Here is a 19,839-nt window from a genome sequence, read left to right as displayed (position 1 = left end):
CCTTGTCCTTGGAGACAGGGTTATCCGCTGATGCATCTGAAGATGCGATCCGGACCATTCGTCCAGCAAATCCCCCTGAAAAGTTTTTGCGTGAGATCTGCCGAATGGAATCGCTTCGTAAGAAGCCACCATTTTTCCCAGGACTCCTGTGCATTGATGCACTGATACTTGGCCTGGATTTAGGAGGTTTCTGACTAGGTCGGATAACTCCCTGGCTTTCCCCTTCAGGAGAAATACCTCTTTCTGGACTATGCCCAGAATCATTCCTAGGAACAGCAGACGTATCATCGGAAAACAGCTGCGATTTTTGGAATATTTAGAATCCACTCGTGCTGTCGTAGAACTACTTTAGATAGTTCTTTTCCGACCTCCAACTGTTCTCTGGAAACTTGTCCCTTTCAGGATATCGTCCAAGTAAGGGATAATTTAGATGCCTTTCTTCTTTTAAGAATCATCTTTTCGGCCATTACCTTGGTAAAGGCCCGGGGTGCCGTGGATAATTCAACGGCAGCGTCTGAAACTGATATTGACAGTTCTGTATCACGAACCAGAGGTACCCTTGTTGAGAAGGGCAAATTTGGACATGGAGGTAATCCTTGATGTCCAGGGACACCATATAGTCCCCTTTTTTCCGGTTCTCTATCACTGCTCTGAGTGACTCCATCTTGATTTGAACCTTTTTATGTAAGTGTTCAAAGATTTCAGATTTAGACTATGTCTCACCAAGCCGTCTGGCTTCAGTACCACAATATAGTGTGGAGGACTAATACCCTTTTCCTTGTTGTAGGAGGGGTACTTTGATTATCACCTGCTGGAAATACAGCTTGTGAATTTTTTCCCAATACTGCCTCCTTGTCGGAGTGAGCCGTTGGTAAAGCAGGCTTCAGGAACCTGCGAGGAAAAAATGTCTCGACTCTCCAATCTGTACCCCTGGGATAATACTTGTATGATCTAGGGGTCAACTTGCGAGTGATCCCACTGCGCGCTGAGACTCTTGAGACTACCCCCCCACTGGTGGAGGGCTTCTTTTCCTGGGAAGGGGCTGCCTGCTGTAGTCTACTTCCCTTTCCTCTATGTCTGGGCAGATATGACTGGCCTTTTGCCCGCTTGCCCACATGGGAACGGAAGGATTGAGGCTGAAAAGACAGTGTCTTTTTCTGCTGAGATGTAACTTGGGGTAAAAAGGTTGGATTTCCCAGCTGTGGCCGTGGCCCCCAGGTCCGACGGACCGACCCCAAATAACTCCTTCCCTTTATACGGCAATACTTCCATGTGCCGTATGGGATCTGTATCACCTGACCACTGTCGTGTCCATGACATCTTCTGGGAGATATGGACAACGCACTTATCTTGATGCCAGAGTGCAAATATCCCTCTGTGCATCTCGCATACATATATATAGAATGCATCCTATTAAATGCTCTATATCAATAAAATATTTTTAGTCAGGGAATTCGACCAAGCCAACCCAGCACTGCATCTCCAGGCTGATGGCGATCGCTGGTCGCAGTATAGCCACCGTCTGTGTGTATATACTTTTTAGGATATTTTTCCAGCTGCCTATCAGCTGGCTCCTTGAGGGCGGCCGTATTTGGAGACGGTAACGCCACTTGATAAGCGTGTGAGCGCCTTATCCACCCTAAGGGGTGTTTCCCAACGCGCCCTAACTTCTGGCGGGAAAGGGTATAACGCCAATATTTGCTATCGGGGTAAACCCACGCATCATCACACACTTCATTTTATTTTATCTGATTCAGGAAAAACTACAGGTAGTTTTTTCACTTCCACATAATACCCTTTTTTGTGGTACTTGTAGTATCAGAAATATGTAACAGCTCCTTCATTGCCCTTAACGTGTGGCCCTAATGAGGAATACGTTTGTTTATTCACCGTCGACACTGGATTCAGTGTCCGTGTCTGTGTCTGTGTCGACCGACTGAGGTAAATGGGCGTTTTTTATAAAAAAACCCTGACGGTGTTTCTGAGACGCCTGGACCGTTACTAATTGTTTGTCGGCCGTCTCATGTCGTCAACCGACCTTGCAGCGTGTTGACATTCTCACGTAATTCCCTAAATAAGCCATCCATTCCGGTGTCGACTCCCTAGAGAGTGACATCACCATTACAGGCAATTTCTCCGCCTCCTCCAGCATCGTCCTCATACATGTCGACACACACGTACCGACACACAGCACACACACCTGGAATGCTCTGACAGAGGACAGGACCCCACTAGCCCTTTGGAGAGACAGAGGGAGAGTTTGCCAGCACACACCAAAAAACGCTATAATTACATAGGGACAACCTTATATAAGTGTTTCTCCCTAATAGCATCTTTATATATATATTTATATCGCCAATTTGTGCCCCCCCTCTCTGTTTAAACCCTGTTTCTGTAGTGCAGTGCAGGGGAGAGCCTGGGAGCCTTCTCTCCAGCCTTTCTGTGAGAGAAAAAAAATGGCGCTGTGTGCTGAGGAGATAGGCCCCGCCCCTTTTACGGCGGGCTCGTCTCCCGCTCTTTAGTGAAGTTTGGCAGGGGTTAAATATCTCCATATAGCCTCTGGGGGCTATATGTGAGGTATTTTTAGCCAGTATATAGGTTTACATTTGCCTCCCAGGGCGCCCCCCCCCAGCGCCCTGCACCCTCAGTGACAGCGTGTGAAGTGTGCTGAGAGGAAAATGGCGCACAGCTGCAGTGCTGTGCGCTACCTTTAGAAGACTGTCAGAGTCTTCAGCCGCCGATTCTGGACCTCTTCTAACTTCAGCATCTGCAAGGGGGCCGGCGGCGCGGCTCCGGTGACCATCCAGGCTGTACCTGTGATCGTCCCTCTGGAGCTAATGTCCAGTAGCCAAGAAGCCAATCCATCCTGCACGCAGGTGAGTTCACTTCTTCTCCCCTCAGTCCCTCGTTGCAGTGATCCTGTTGCCAGCAGGACTCACTGTAAAATAAAAAAACCTAAGCTAAACTTTCTCTAAGCAGCTCTTTAGGAGAGCCACCTAGATTGCACCCTTCTCGGCCGGGCACAAAAATCTAACTGGAGTCTGGAGGAGGGTCATAGGGGGAGGAGCCAGTGCACACCACCTGATCTGGAAAAGCTTTACTTTTTGTGCCCTGTCTCCTGCGGAGCCGCTATTCCCCATGGTCCTTTCAGGAACCCCAGCATCCACTAGGACGATAGAGAAAGTAGTAATGCTATTATACACATGATGCACACAGTAGTAGTGCCACTTATACACATAATGCCCACAGTAGTACTGGGGAGCCTATTTTTCTCTGTTCATTTCCCCTAATGTCAAAACTGGAAAAGCTGCTCCTCTGGAGATATGGGTGACCTTTTTATCAATGAACTGGGGGCAGATATATTAAGCCTGGAAGAGTGATAAAGTGGAGAAAGAAAAACTAACAACCAGTTACTGTCATTTTTCAAACACAGCCAGTAACATGGCAGTTAGGAGCTAATGGGCTGGTACTTTAGCTCTCTCCACTTTATCACTCTGCAGGGCTTAATACATCTCCCCCATAGAATATCCAAATGATGAAATGGTACAGAATGGTATAAATGATGTGAATTGGAGCTGTAACAAGTGACTATTTCCCTATCTTTGCATATAATGAAGGTGACATAGCCCTTTTCCTAGAGTAATTTTCCTTACAGATGTGGACACAAAGCTGCTGTTGCACGCAAGTTGCTCAATGCTTTTTCACGGCGTATGCATGTAAGCTGTACTGCGCACAAGATGCAATCAAGCTAACATAGAGGATCCCATCGCAAAGTGACTGACAGGAAGTCAGCATTTGGGGTGGTAACGGGGGTGGCTAACTGTACACAGGCGTGTCAGTTCTGTTCAAACACCTTTCTGTGCACGTGTATAAATTACCCATTGTGACCTGTGTTGCTGCTGGTGAGCCCTCTGTGTCTAGCAGACTTGCTCAGTCTACAACTACTCAGAGTCACTCAAGGTGGACCGCGTGGCAATTGCGAATGGCAAAAGAGTGCAGCAACGATCGCTTTAACAACCACAACTGCATCAGGCTCACAATTACACCATTATATTTTACTATTTTATCACATTTAACAACTAAGGGGTCAATTTAATTAGGTGTGAGTTTGTCTTACAACAGGCGCACTTTCCGGCAGCCCAAACTCGCTCAAAAGTGCCCGCAGCCCTATCTGGCCACGAAGAGTGTGAGTTTGGGTGCCGTTGCCGATGCTGAAACATTGCAGGAATGGTAACTCGTACCAAATTGGATTGAACCCTAAATGTTAGCAATTTATAGCTTTTATTATTTACTGGTCAAACTTCTTTACTGAAGGTACCCAGTTATTAGTATAAAAAAGAACTTATCCCCTCCCCCTTCATGTGTGTACTATTGTCCTTATTTTATACATTCTCCATGTCCTCAATAGATAAGAGTTAACATATTTACATAGAGAGATTTTTCTCTCTACACAACCACACCACTGTTTGCAGTTGTCTCTCTGCTTGTTCATCCACTAACAATGTTTTTTCATCTTTTCCTCTTAGTCTATACAGCAATTGACCATTGGCAAGTATAGGCAGGTATAGGTAAGTATTGTACCTCTCCCACTACCCATAGCTCCCGGGGGGTTAGATTTAGGCTCCGGGTGGGGAGAGGTTTGGGTTAGGCTGCGGAGGAGGGAGGGTTAGGTTTAGACAGTAGGGACAGAGGTTAGGATTAGGCACCTCTGCGGGAGGGTTAACGTTAACCACAAAGGGGGGGGGTCAGTGTTGGGCTGCGGACAGAGAGGGTTAAGGGGGAGATGGGAAAACACCCCTTACTCACCCTTGTCTGTCTTTTTTACACTGGGATCCTGGTGTCTGTATTACGACCAATAGGATCCCGTGCGCCGGGATATCATACTGATCCCCTCTATTAGTACACCTCTTAATGTCCAGAGGGAAGGGCGATCCTGAGGCCATGGTTCCCCAGAGGTTTCCCCCCAAGGGGTTTTTTCCTCTCCTGAGTGCTGAAGGATGACTCTTTGTGAGTCCAGAGGTGTAGCTTTTATGCCATAATCAATCTCATGCCCGTCCCTGCAATGTATAAGTAGTAAAATAATCGCTAATACAATCACTTTACTTCTGGGTTTAGACCCCGGCTGCGCTAGTTCACATGTGCAATCGTCAGACTGCGTATGTGAGAGCAGACAGTAATGCAGAGGGATCCCAAGGATCCTTCTCCTGGGAAGAATTGCATAATGTAGCCCAAGGGCTACAAACGCCATTTAGAAATAGCATTAGCTGCCAGGCCAAGCTCAGAAATGCTTAACACTCTGGAGCTTGGTGAGTTTCAAAGTTTACCAACTGCCGTAGAAACTTTTGGTGGCTGCTTTTGTGATCACAATAGGAGGAATGCAGCGGATATCTTCAATGTCTATTGCAGTCTCCAAAACATACATTCAGGGGCTGTGTAATATTTGTGGGCAGCCTCCAAAACCGACTGTTTTCTGAGATGTCTCGCAAATATTATTTATTAAATATTCTTCATAATAAATTTTTATATTTCAGCATAAACAAAAAATGTTTTATGTATTCATTGATTGAGTCTCCGTTCTTTATTGCATGCTAATTTCACAGGGTCCGCAAATTATTACTTATATGGCTGTTACTCTACTGTCCTGCTGACACTCCTGACCTGATGTATAGCAGCTAGATATATATTTTATGTACAGCACTCTTGGGGAGTATAGCAGCTAGATATATATTTTATATACAGCACTCTTGGGGAAAGGTATCAAGCCTTGGAGAGAGTGGAAATGTCCAAAGCGTCCAATCATCTTCTGTCACTTATCTAGCACAGTACATGAAACTATACCTGTAGTTAGAAGCATCCTTTGCTTCGGGCAAATACCCAACTTTGGCCCTCATTCTGAGTTGATCGCTCGCTAGCAGTTTTTAGCAGCCGTGCAAATGCATAGTCGCCGCCCACGGGGGAGTGTATTTTCGCTTTGCAGGAGTGCGAACGCCTGTGCAGCCGAGCGGCAGCAAACACATTTTGTGCAAAACAAGACCAGCCCTGTAGTTACTTATCCTGTGCGATGATTGCTGCGATGAGTGACACGGTAATGACGTCAGATACCCGCCCAGCAAACGCCCGGCAACGCCTGCGTTTTTCCAAACACTCCCAGAAAACAGTCAGTTGACACCCAGAAACTCCCACTTCCTGTCAATCTTCTTGCGACCGCCACTGCGACTGAAAGCATCGCTAGAACCTGTGCAAAACCACAATGCTCATTGTACCCGTACGTCGCGCGTGCGCAATGCGGTGCATATGCATGCGCAGATTTGCCATTTTTATAACTGATCGCTGCGCTGCGAAAAAGAGATCAACTCGGAATGACCCCCCGTATCTCTCTCCGTGGCTTGATACATCTCCCGGAAAATATTATGTCTCCCTTTCAGTTACTTAACAAGCTAACTTAATAATTGACAATGTCTTTATCTTGGAAACAGGGTAAGAAATTCACAGTATAAGATAATGTTAAAAAGGGTTTCCATCTTCCAATAACTTTCTAATGGCTTGTCAATACCCTCCTAGTACATTTACTTTGATTTATTATTCATGTTTCTTCTATGCCAGACCAGGGAGGATTGGGAACTCAGGGGTAAATTTACTAAGATGGCAGTTCTATTTAAGATGGGATGTTGCCCATAGCAACCAATCAGATTCTACTTCTCATTTATCTAGTACCATCTAGAACAGGCATGTCCAAACTGCGGCCCTCCAGCTGTTGTGAAACTACATATCCCAACATGCCATGACACAGTTTTGTTGTCAGAGAATGCTAAAGCTGTGTCAGGGCATGCTGGAATGTGTAGTTTCTCAACAGCTGGAGGGCCGCAGTTTGGACATGCCTGATCTAGAAGATAATACCTGAAATCTGATTGGTTGCTATAGGCAACATCCCATCTTAAATAGAACTCCCATCTTAGTAAATTTACCCCTCAGAATGGCCCTGGAAAAATATGAAAAGTGGCAGCAGGAAGATCGTGTCACAGTAGGTGATCACACCAGTAGGTGAGGCATTGTGCTGGTAGGCAGAGTCAGCACACCAAGGTGACAAGTACACACATTAAATGATTATTACTACTTAATCCAACAGCAGAGAATTCCAAAGATTAGCACCGACTTGGTTAAAGGTCACTATAAAATAGATCATTCTCATCCATTGTTAAATTTTTCCTTGTGGTATAAAAAAATTAATAACAATGCCTCTGTCTACCATTCCAGCGAGACATATTCAATACAAGGAGCATCCCAGTGACCACCATACAATGCCCATAGCAACCAACCGGTTATAGTTATCAATTTGTAGAATACATTTGATAAATGATAGCTAGAAGCTCATTGGTTGCTATGGACAACAAACTCTGTAGAAGGTTTGCTACATCTCTCCCTTGCCCTGCTGAACACATATCTGGCACTTATGGTAGTGGCCAAACCTCAGGTTTTCTCTCACACCTCCATGTTGTAATGCCGGTAGGACACAATGTGCCGTTGGAGTTCCTGAAGTGGCATGGCTCAGATTAGGCCAAAGATAAAAGAAGAAAGTCATATCACAGAACAGCGTTATTAGCTAATAGGGGGAGATATTTGGTTACACATATAGAGCCTGATTCTCTGGTGTTTAATGATCTGCACATGAGCAGGCACCGCACTGCACACGTGCAGATCTGGTCTTGTGACATCCTGAGTAACCTCAGGGTTACTAGATGTCCTATGTGCATGCAGATGATCCTGTGCTGCCCCTTCAGATGCAGCAGCGCATTACAGAATCCTGGGCTACTTTTTTTACTTAATACACCTCATGTATCTTTTGCATAATTCTTCACAACTGCAGAGGTGCCATTAGCGTCCATCTCTGAATCAGCCCCATATTTATATAGAGGCTGGGGTGTAATCAGAACTTTGTGGGTCCCAAAGCAACATTTTTTAAGGGGCTCCCCAACTCAGAGAGAATGACAGCAGGAACACAGAGACAGAGAGAGTGGCAGAAGGGACACAGAGAGAGTGCCGGCAAAGACATAGGGACAGAGATAGGCAGCAGGGACTTAGGGACAGAAAGAGGCAGCAGGGATGTAGGAACACATAGAGGCAGCAGAAACATAGAGACAGAGAGAGTGGCAGTAGGAACACAGAGAGAGAGAGAGAGAGAGAGAGTGGCAGCAGGGTCAGAGAGAGAGAGAGTGCTGGCAAAGACATAGGGACAGAGATAGACAGCAGGGACAAAAAGAGGAAGCAGGAGCATAGAAACAGAGAGAGTGAGAGAGAGGCAGCAGGGACATATGGACAGATAGAGAGGCAGCAGGAACGTAGGGACAGATAAGAGAGGCAGCTGGGACGTAGGGACAGATAGAGAGGTAACTGCAACCAGGGCCGCAAACAGAAATCTTGGGAGTCCCAGTACAGTAATATCTCTGGAGCCACCTTAGATTTTATATATACACAGTATATAAACAAGTTTCATCGGTGGCACTCAGGGATAAAACACACAACGACAGCTACTTTCGGACGACGTTTCAATGCAGCAGCATTTTCATAAGGGTATATATACAGGTATAAATATGTATATCTCTGCTTCCTCCCCCACGCACACACCACAGTCTGTCTCCCTCTCTCCTTCCTCCCACACACCCCAAAGTCTGTCTCTCTCAATTACTCCATGCTGCATTTACAACTTTCCCACCCCATCCCAAAGCCCTGTATCCCCTCACCAAGCCACAGCTGCGCTGCACTCCCCAGTATCCAGATCCTCACACCGCATAGCAGATACCATACGGCGCTCACACCCCACCAGAAGAGGCCGGCGCAGGGCACAGGAATCCTGGCCAGTGGAGCTTCTGCTATGTCCCGTAAATGCCTGCAACAGAGCTGGACTTGGAAGGGGTGTAGTACGGCTGACCGGTCAGCTTACCGACGCCGGGATCCCGGCAGCATACCGACGCCGGGATCCCGGCGGGGAGGGGCGAGTGCAGCAAGCCCCTTGCGGGCTCGCTGCGCTCGCCACGCTGTCCCTGCTGCCTCTCTCTCACCCTGCGGTCACCACGGGTTCTATTCCCACTCTATGGGTGTCGTGGACACCCACGAGTGGAAATAGTCCCTGTTGGTCGGCATGCCGACCATCGGGACAGTGACCCGTCGGGCTGGTGGAGGAGGTCATGTGACTGTCGGTCAGCTGACCGGCGGTCACATGAATACCACCCCTTGGAAGAGTGGATGCACACTTGTACCGCACAGTCACTATGTGTGAGAGGCTCCTGTCACTCTGAGACCGCACCCACACCGCTTACAGCTCGCTGCCTTATATGGACAAGATGATTTACATCCCTTCCAGGCACTAAGATGCGGATCCTTGGGAACCCTCTGACCCCCCCTGTTGCCGTTCCTGGCAATGCAAGGGGAGCAAATACATGTATATTGGGGGTAATTCCAAGTTGATCGCAGCAGGATTTTTGATTGCAACTGGGCAAAACCATGTGCACTGCAGGGGAGGCAGATATAACATGTGCAGAAAGAGTTAGATTTGGGTGTGGTGTGTTCAATCTGCAATCTAATTTGCAGTGTAAAAATAAGGCAGCCAGTATTTACCCTGCACAGAAACAATATATCCCACCCAAATCTAACTCTTTCTGCACATGTTATATCTGCCTCCCCTGCAGTGCACATGGTTTTGCCCAGTTGCTATCAAAAATCCTGCTGCGATCAACTTGGAATTACCCCCATTGTTTCTGTGCAGGGTGAATACTGACTGCTTTTGCATGTAGCCCACAAATGTTAGACAGCTTTATTTTTACACTGCAATTTAGATTTCAGTTTGAACACACCACCTCCGAATCTAACTCTCTCTGCACGATACATCTGCCCCATCTGTAGTACAACATGGTTCTGCTCAGTTATTTGCTTTACTTACAAACATGAATCATGGCCAGAGTTTAATGCACTAGGAAAAAAAACTCCCAGTTTCTGGAAGCTTACAATCACAGATGTGAAGTGGTGACATGTTTTTGGATATCCCATGCCTTGCTTTTAACTGAAGAAAGCAAGTACACCAAGATTGTGGTATGCCACACAGATATTAATGGTGTAAAGGGCAGTATGTGACTGCATAGGAGACCACAGCACAACATGTGATATCATGAACCGTCTACAACTTACTATTAGTAATCTGGATTTATAAGGCAGTGTTAAGTGGTCTTTGACATTAAAGTAGTAGTCAAAGACCAGCATGGTATAGGTAGGGTTGATGCAAGTGCCCCCTCCCCACTAGTAAGTGGTGCCCACATCCCCACTCACTTTAGCAGATGGAAGATGGGAGCACTATCCTCTGCTCCTCATGCTGGGAGTGTTTTGCTGGGCTGCGGCATAACAGATCCCCACAGTACAGTCCAAGCCTAACACTGACACCGCAGAGCACAGATGGTATCAGCAGCTGGCACTCCATGTGAAGGTGCTTCAGGTGGATGAGTAACATTATGTCAGCTATTCTGTGCTTTAGGAGCCGACTGATGTTGAACACCCTACTTATAATATAGGCACAAACTAGCTGCTCCGCTGCAGCACCACGGACTTCAAGTATAAAATATGCAACATGCTATAATGTTTGGGAGATATGGCCCCCATTTATCAAGTCTTGGAGAGTGATGAATAGCACGGTGAAAAAGTACCAGCCAATCAGCTCCTAACGCCCATGTTACAGGCTGTGTTTGATAAATGACAGTTAGGAGCTGGTTGGCTGATACTTTATCACCGTGCTATTTATCACTCTCCAAGGCTTTATAAATCAGGGCCCCAGTATAAGCTCCTTTTTCAGTTTCTGTCACTTGGCACGCCTAGTAGTAGCACTGTGTCTGGGCACAGGATATAAAGACATTTCTTGTCAAGCACTTGTACTTATGCCACTGTGGGGCAAATAAAAAGAATGACACATAAGAGCAATTTGCACCTTGGTAAAGCCATGGTGCACCGCAGGAGGAGCAGATATATGTGCAGGGTTTAGAGTTGGGAAGGTACAGTATGCATCCTACCTTCATTCCAGTGTAAGGACAAAGCTGCCCAGTGCTTCTCATTCACAAGCAGAAAAGCAGCCCCTTACATTGGGGTATGGGTCATTAGGTCGACCACACTTAGGTCGACAGTCATTAGGTCAACCACTATTGGTTGGCATGCATTAGGTCGACATGGCCACCAGGTCGACATGAAAAAGGTCGACATGAGGGTTTTTTTTTTTTACTTTTTGGGTGTTGTTTTCTTCGTAAAGTGATGGGGAACCCCAATTAGTGCACCGTGTTCCCTCGCATGGCTCACCATGCTTCGGTTACTATTCCCAATCGTAGTCCACGTGGATCGTAAAGTATGAAAAAGTTAAAAAATGAAAACAAATGTGAAAAAATGCATGTCGACCCTTTTCTATGTCGACCTAGTGACCATGTTGACCTAATGCATGACGACCAATAGTGGTCGACCTAATGACTGTCGACCTACGTGTGGTCGACCTAATGACCGTATCCCCATACATTGCCACGCGGTTTGTTTTGCTTTGCTCCTAATTCTGCATTAGCCCCGTATGTACAGGAACAACCTAGACATCACTTTGTGCCACATAAACATTTTTTATATAAAGAATCTACCTTTGAAGGGATTGAGTTCACGAATCATTCGGGAATGGATGGCATCTTTCACTTCTTTTCTCCGGACACACTGAATGCCCAAGTTCTGGAAACTACAAATGAAAACAGCAAAGATCATAATGTGGTTTGATTAAATCCAGTCATTTAGGGGTAAATTTACTAAAGCTTCTAATACAGAGAATTGGTGATGTTACCCATAGCAACCAATCAGATGCTGTTTATCATTTCTTTATTGCCTTTTAGAAAATGATAGACAGCATCTGATTGTTTGCTATGGGCAACATCACCAATTCTCTGTTTTAGAAGCTTTAGTAAATGTACCCCTTAGACTCCGTCCAAGGGGTTTACTTACTAAGCCTTGAATGGAGATCAAGTGGATGGAGACAAAGTAGCAGCCAATCAGCTCCTAACTGTCATGTCACAGACTGGATTTGAAAAATGACAGTTAGGAGCTGACTGGCTGGAACTTTATCTCCGTTCACTTTATCTCCGTCCACTTTATCTCCATCCAAAGCTTTGTAAATAGACCCCCAATTTTCTAAAACTATACTCAACCTGAAAATGATCAATGGTCTTTTTCATATGTGTCTGTTCAAAAAGCAGAAATATCTTCTTATTCAGACTATAAATACCTGTAAGCGTGTTGTGGTGGGGGATGTAGGGCCCTAATGTTCGTGCAGACATATCATGATGCTGATGGAAGTAAATCAAGTGTATGTTGCTCCCAAGACAAAAAGGTATATATCCCCTCTGCTCCTCCATTCAGAGCTGTACGTGCCTCGCAGTGCCTCTGCCTCCTATGTGTATGCTCTGGCTTGCTGCTAGTCATTATCACCAGTGTGCAATTGCACGTACTCTATACTAGATGCAACACATACAACTCCCAAACAAGTGTATTCTCTCTTAAGGTGTATGCAATGCTAGAGTGATTCATGTCAGATGTCCAGTATTACGGGTATACAGGACATGGGAGTATCGGGAGGCATACAGGGAAGGGAAGCCTGTTATACACACATCTCTTGCACTGAGCATGGAGCTGGTGCATGTGCCAATACTAATGGTGCTGGGTGTAGCTGTGGATGGAAATACAGTGGGCAGAGTACGGATCCCGGCATTATCCCTATGGAAAGTCGCATTACTGTAAAGTAGTAAATCAGGCTTTCGCGGCATCATGCAGACACGGCCAGAATCAGCCCCCATCAATCTGCAGTAAGACACATATGCTGCCGATGTGTAGGCGTATGTATCATGAAATATATACAGTATGAACTTATTTTATAGTAATTTCCACCCATTTTGCTATCTGTCCTGCACCAGCCCCAGACCTGTATCATGATCATTTGCATTAATGAAAAAATACAAATACAGTATATATCTACTGTACAGACGCAAGGCGACATGCATTAGTGAACCACATTGCACCTACTGTAGACTGTAAGTGACTGCGTGGTGTTAGTGACAGCCAGGGAGACTACAACAAGGGGACCATACTCACCACAGAACTCTGCGATCAGCACCAAATTCCGTTTCATAATAGCCGTCTCTGCAGTCCTTGCCAACCAGATCGTGCGGATGTGGCCTGTACGGCTCATTTTTTGTCACTAAACTCACTCTCACTTTGCCTTTACAATTGTAATTCACATTCTGCAGCTGCAGGGAAGTCGGGAGAGATAGACATATGTGATACAAGCAATAAGAAATGTAGAACTGACCGGCTGCATACAACATCACCTGATTCAATCCTTTAATTGTTACTCTGGTTTACACTCCAAACAAAAATGGTGATACCCAAGTGAGTGTAGGGTGTAATAATGTAGAAACAGGGAGATGCGATAAAATGTAATAGGTCAATGGTTCTCAAACTCGGTCCTCAGGAACGCAAACAGTTCACGTGTTCCAGGTCACTTGAGGATTTCTAAATGGTATCTGGTCTCTAGGTCGACCACACTTTGATCGACAATGTCTAGATCGACCACTATTGTTCGACAGTAAGTAGGTCTACATGGTTTCTAGGTCAACATGGTCTCTATGTCGACATGTTCTAGGTCGACATGACAGAAGGTCAACATGAGTTTTTCACATCTTTTTTTCATGTTTTTAACTTTTTCATGCTTTACGATCCACGTGGACTACAATTGGGAACGGTAACCTGTGCCGAGCGCAGCAGTAGTGGAGTGAGGCACCTTGCCCGAAGCATGGCGAGCGAAGCGAGCCATGCGAGGGGACACGGTACACTAATTGGGGTTCCCGGTCACTCTACGGAGAAAACGACACCAATTTATTTTTTTTTACTTATATCAACCTTTTGTCATGTCAACCTTGTACATGTCGAACTAGAGACCCTGTCAACCTAGAAACCATGTTGACCTACTTACTGTCGACCAACAGTTTTCGATCTAGACACTGTCGACCTAAGTGTGGTCGACCCTATGATCCACACCCCTTTAAATTGTGACAGCTAGTAATACACCTGTGGCCCTGCATGATGCTTTGAAAAACGTGAACTGTTAGGGGTCCTGAGGACCACAGTCTGGGCTGAGAACCACCAGACTGTGGACAGGATGCAGCAAAGCCGCTTGTCTCATACATCTAATCCATTCCAGAGCTTGGATGTGGTAGGCAATGCCACCTTTAAATGGCATTACCCTATAGAAGTCTATAGGCATCTTTTCTTTTCGTCCTTCCCCCTGAGAGGGATCCAGGTAGATACCTCCCAACATCCTCAATGCAGGCGCAGAAGGACTCCCGGATCCTAAACCCGGAAGTCCTTCTATTGCAAAAGACAGCTCTTACCAGAGAGCTGTCCTTTGCAATCATTTTTAAGCGTATGACGTTAATAAACGCAGTTATGCTTTCAATGATTGGTGGGATGCATTGAACACAAAGTGTGATGTGTCATGCATCCCGCCCTAGGTAATACAGTATGTAGCTGGGCACAGGTGTATCACCAATTGTCACAATTTAAAGATCCACAGGTGAAAAACATGAATTGTTTGGGGTCCTGCGGAGTTTGAGAGACATTGGAATAGGTCATCAGTTTCTCTGGCCGATCACATGCATGGCTGTGTGACCACAAATATCTCACTGGTATCTTATAGCTAGAAAAGATAAAGCTTGTGATACAGAAATTATAGGGGAACTGGAATTGTGTTGGACATCCCACCTCTGCATGGCTGGCTTCCTACAGGTGGCTTCCTGTGTGAGGGAGAGGGGGCGGAACATTTGAGCAGTTCACCTTGAACATATGCTACAGTATATCGCTGTGTATTTATTTCCTACCCACATTTGTAACCATGAATGTGTGTGTCATGGTTGGGGTTTAACACTAACACCTCCTTCACTAGTGAAAATAGAAAATGAGTAGTAGGCTTCTAACCTTCACTGACAGCTAAATACACAATTTGTAGACATGAATGCCAATATGTATGTGTAAATGCATGCCTGTGCATTATTATATATAAGGACATTTCGGCACTCCAGTTAAATGAATGCAAAAACTAAAGTTTTTATACCCAAAACTTTGTTATTGCAACAAAACAATGACGTTCTCAAGCTAACATCTATATAAAGTCGCAGGCGTGCAAGCGGCAAAAGACGCAGATACAGAAGCTGCTCAATAAGACAAAGTGAGAAATTGCTTTAATGGTCGGTAGAATTCTTACAAAATTATAATAAAATATAACTGTATTATAATTACAGTAAAAGTACCTCCATGCCGAACCCAAACATTTCTTTATTACTGTAATGTGTCATTTAGTCCACTGTTATAGTAAATCATATACTAGGTTTATTATTTCTAATCAAAATTTCTTGATAAGTTCCAGTATTGTAACATGTATAGATGTGTTTCATTTTTAACACTTAGTTTATACCTTTCCCTATTACAGGTTAAGTATCCCATGTCCAAATATTCCGAAATACGGAATATTCCGAAATACGGACTTTTTTGAGTGAGAGTGAGATAGTGAAACCTTTGTTTTCTGATGGCTCAATGTACACAAACTTTGTTTAATACACAAAGTTTTTAAAAATATTGTATTAAATGACCTTAAGGCTGTGTGTATAAGGTGTATATGAAACATAAATGAATTGTGTGAATGTAGACACACTTTGTTTAATGCACAAAGTTATAAAAAATATTGGCTAAAATGACCTTCAGGCTGTGTGTATAAGGTGTATATGTAACATAAATGCATTCTGTGCTTAGACTTAGGTCCCATCACCTTGATATCTCATTATGGTATGCAATTATTCCAAAATACGGAAAAATCCCATATCCAAAATACCTCTGGTCCCAAGCATTTTGGATAAGGGATACTCAACCTGTATCAGTGGAACCTAGAGCCAAGCAGATTCTAAAAATCACAATAAACCAGGCTTTGTTTCTATGTATTTGTGTCTTCTTATACATATATATATCCAATCAACAATGCAATAATTGAGTTAAAGCAGAACTTCAAGTAAAAAATATTTTTCGCCCAATGATTAATACACCCCCCACAAACTTGTGGATACTCAGTATTTCCTGCCAACCCTTGCGTCTCCTGGGCTGGGGGACGTATAACTGCAAAGAGCTATTTGTCACTGCAGCTTATTGGGCAAGCCGCTGCAAACACCAGTGACTAAAAATGCAGTAATACTTAACATCATCGCTCATTTTAAATCTCTTTCCCTGATCATGTTACCTGGATGGATGGGTATGTCCGGTTGTTCTCTGTGCTGCGTTCACCAAGGATACTGCCAGCTGATCTCCCTTCACACTTGTATCTAAATCTCATCCCTCTCTGCCGCGGCTGTTCAAATATTTCTATGTAAGGCTTGTGTCCATCTGAAACAGATAATATCACAATTGTGAAAAATGTAAATACTATCATATTCTATTAACTCTGTGGCCTATTTCAAAAGCAATCTCTGGGTTATTACTGGCATCTGGCAGGGGCGAAAGTTCATACCAGGCGACCGGAAGCGAAATAGAGGGTGGTGTACCCCCAGTGGCTCCGGCCTGCACATGTGCTGACGTCCAAGCGACTTTCCAGTGGTACATCTGGGAGAATAATGATTCCTTATTGCGGCTAATTGTGGTGAAAAGAAATCTTTATGGCTGGCTGCAAATTATAATAAATAGAGCCCTGCGGGTGGGTTTTATCAAAGCTCGGAGAGAGATAAAATTGTTGGAGATTAAGTACCAGCCAGTCAGTTTCTACCTTACATTTTACAGGCTGTGTTTGAAAAATGACAGTTAGGAGCGGATTAGTTGGTACATTATCTTTCACGATTTTATCTCTCTCAGAGCTTTGATAAAACCGCCCTAAAAGTTTTATTATAATAATTAGTGCATTTTCTCAAAGACACTTCAACTCTCCTTTCTTTCAACATATAAGATACAACAGCAGAGCTGTAGCTCACTATCAGTACATAGTTTGATCTGTTATCACACATTCCAAGACTCTTCAGCTGAAGGGGGCTGCAAAGGGGGTTTGTGAACTTGGACAGCAGTCAGCAAATCGTTATGAAATGAGTGGCGAGAGATCTGTTCTAGGTCAGCATCCTGCTCGGTCTCTCTTTCTTGGTGCCCCTTTGCTAGCTGGAGCTCTGCGGCTAGTGCCTCCAATGTCTCTGGGAGTTAGGCCAATGGTCCACCTCTAGACTACATTAATACAGCACAAGAACTTGTGCTTAATTCATTTTGCAATGCTGTGTAATCCATAATATGTTATTGTATAATTTATAATCATTTTATTTAGAGTACTCCGTGGAGTATGAGGCAGCACTAACTGTACTGTTGGCAGTGTGTGCATGACTCTATAGTCTCTGGATGAGGCGGGTGATTACTCAACTAATACTTTCTCACAGTTAGCTTAAATATAGCAAAACACACTTCACTTACCCAGAAGCGTGCTCTGCATCATCATATGATGACCTGACAGGAGGAGAAAAAAAAAAAATGTGATCAACAATTTTAGTAAGAGCACAGTACTAAGGTGAATATACAGGTAACAAAAATCTCAGCTACTGTAGGATAGAAATATGCTATTTTCAACGGTTTCTACATCTCCCTTTATATACCTATATGCAGAACTAGGACCTCGAACTAAGGACATGATTTATACCTGTGGCCATTAATACAGACAGTTTACTGAAGCAAGAAAACTACAATATATACCCTTTCACCAATACAGGCTAAGTTCTACTAAATAATTACACACAATGAGCCAGTATACTCTATAGCAATGATAGGCAACCTTATATACCTCAGGGGCCGCTGTGGATGGCCCTCTAACCTTCAAAAGGGTCACACGTCACCCTTAATCTCAGTAATAAGTTAAATCAATACAATTATTCAAAGAAAGAGACACCTACACTATATAATAAAAAGCTAACGCTGCTCCTTACCTCTGCGGGGGATATTCAAGTGTTTTGCGCGCTGGGCATCCACTAGATGGCGCCAGATGGAGCAATTCAAGTGTTGCTCCGTCCGGGCGCCGCCTGCGCTGACACTACTGTTATGTCGTTCCGTCACTTTGACAGGGCTGGTAACTAGTCTATAATAATATATCAGCAAGCATTTTACTAACTATTACAAACACATATTACAACAAAGCATAAAGGAGCTAGAGGCCACAAATGAGGGCTCAGGAGGGCCACGTGTGGCCCATCACTGCTCTACAGACTTCTTGCCCGGATGACATGGCAAAACGCCTTACACGGCTTAAAATGACTGATTGTATAGATACAGATATGCACAGCTCAGCCTGCCTTTAGAACAGGTGCAATGAAACTTCCATGCTTCCATGGATCAATACTAAAGATATCCAGACCTAATAACAGTAACACGTACTGGTTCATTCATAAAACTGCTGAGACTGTTCCGTACTGTGTAAGTTTATTTACCATATTACTGTGTGGCCTTCAATAAAAGCGCAGTCTATCATGACTAAGCCCCACTGTGGGAGGACGTGGGAACAATGTTTGAAAGCAGCTACATTGACAAGATAGGTGAGCTGTTATAACATACAGCGTTCATTTGGATATTTGTACTTTACCCCATAAATAACTTATATACGTAAGGGTCTGGAGTAACGTGCTAAAAATATCCAAAATAAATTACAATTGAAATTGCTAAATTGTGCTTTCCCCACTGTGATCATGTAGTTGCATATGACAATATCAAGTATAAATAATAATTGTATTTATTTTCTTTCAGGTTTTTAGAGCCTTCAGGAGAATGGACTTCTGGATATGTTAGGAGGGTTCATTACAAACCTGTTGTACCGGATAGTGCAAAAAGAGAAACGTAGAATGTTGCACAAAGTGTTTATACGTAGGTAAGATGGGTGTGATGCTTTTTAGATACACTTCACACATTACTCTCAATTTAATTAAGTAATACTACTTTGATATTCACTATAATAATAATAATAATAATAAAAATAATAAGTTAATAATGACATAATTTAAGTGTCAATACTTACCTAAATTATATCCTGTATACGATCTGTCCCAATCCTTTGCTGAAAGCAGACATCATACTAGGGCAGTTTGATATGAGTACTGCAGGCGTGCATTGCACCAATTTATGAATATGCTCTGTACAGATTACTGTACTCAGGGGATTGGCCACTGAGTTGACGTCAGTTTTATATACTTCTTTTTCCATCATTTTTTTTTTTTGTCAACACTTTTTCAGCCACGGTGTAGTCGGAGTCTTTAATATAGCTTACGTTCTAATAAAGCCCCCATGACATGACAGCAATGGTGGATTGTGCATTTTACCTTTATGGTTGTAAAGTTTCAATTTAGTTGTCATATAAGAAAGCCACTGTTATGCCTGCATTGCTTCAGGTATTTTGTCACGTTGAGGAACCTGGCTTCGTGCCAGAGTACTCTTTTGTGTATTTGCGGGAAACGTGAAGGAAGAATGTAGTCTAACTAGCAAAAGCACATTGTACAGTCAGGTTACAATGTCTTAACTGTTTCAGGGCAGGGAAAGTGTCGTGCACAGAGCTCAGTGTAAAACAACTGTAGCTGGTAGGATGGCAAGCACACATTTGCTGGTGGTAGTACATATCTATAAGATAGTTCCACACAAGACAGTAACAATGCGTAACTCCTCATACTAGCATACAAGATCATGCCCAGAAATGCACACAGCCCACTACCCAGCACATTACAATCTCATTCCTGCAAT

General features: G+C 44.0%; 1 protein-coding gene across 1 annotated transcript in view; it reads right to left on the bottom strand.

Annotated features, from left to right (window-relative positions):
* The window catches only part of REL (REL proto-oncogene, NF-kB subunit), a 108,454-nt gene that overhangs the window by 61,732 nt on the left and 26,883 nt on the right, over positions 1-19,839 (bottom strand). The window contains exons 2-5 of the mRNA XM_063918220.1: positions 17,539-17,571; positions 16,337-16,479; positions 13,147-13,301; positions 11,652-11,743 (exon numbers count right to left, since the gene is read on the bottom strand). Coding sequence (XP_063774290.1) covers positions 11,652-11,743; positions 13,147-13,301; positions 16,337-16,479; positions 17,539-17,571 — 423 coding nt within the window. The remainder of the gene's footprint in view (positions 1-11,651; positions 11,744-13,146; positions 13,302-16,336; positions 16,480-17,538; positions 17,572-19,839) is intronic.

The sequence above is a fragment of the Pseudophryne corroboree genome, chromosome 4 (genome assembly GCF_028390025.1).
Source record: "Pseudophryne corroboree isolate aPseCor3 chromosome 4, aPseCor3.hap2, whole genome shotgun sequence".
NCBI classification, from domain to species: Eukaryota; Metazoa; Chordata; class Amphibia; order Anura; family Myobatrachidae; genus Pseudophryne; species Pseudophryne corroboree.
Note: the sequence above shows the minus strand (reverse complement) of the source record. Positions and strands in the feature narration are given on the sequence as shown.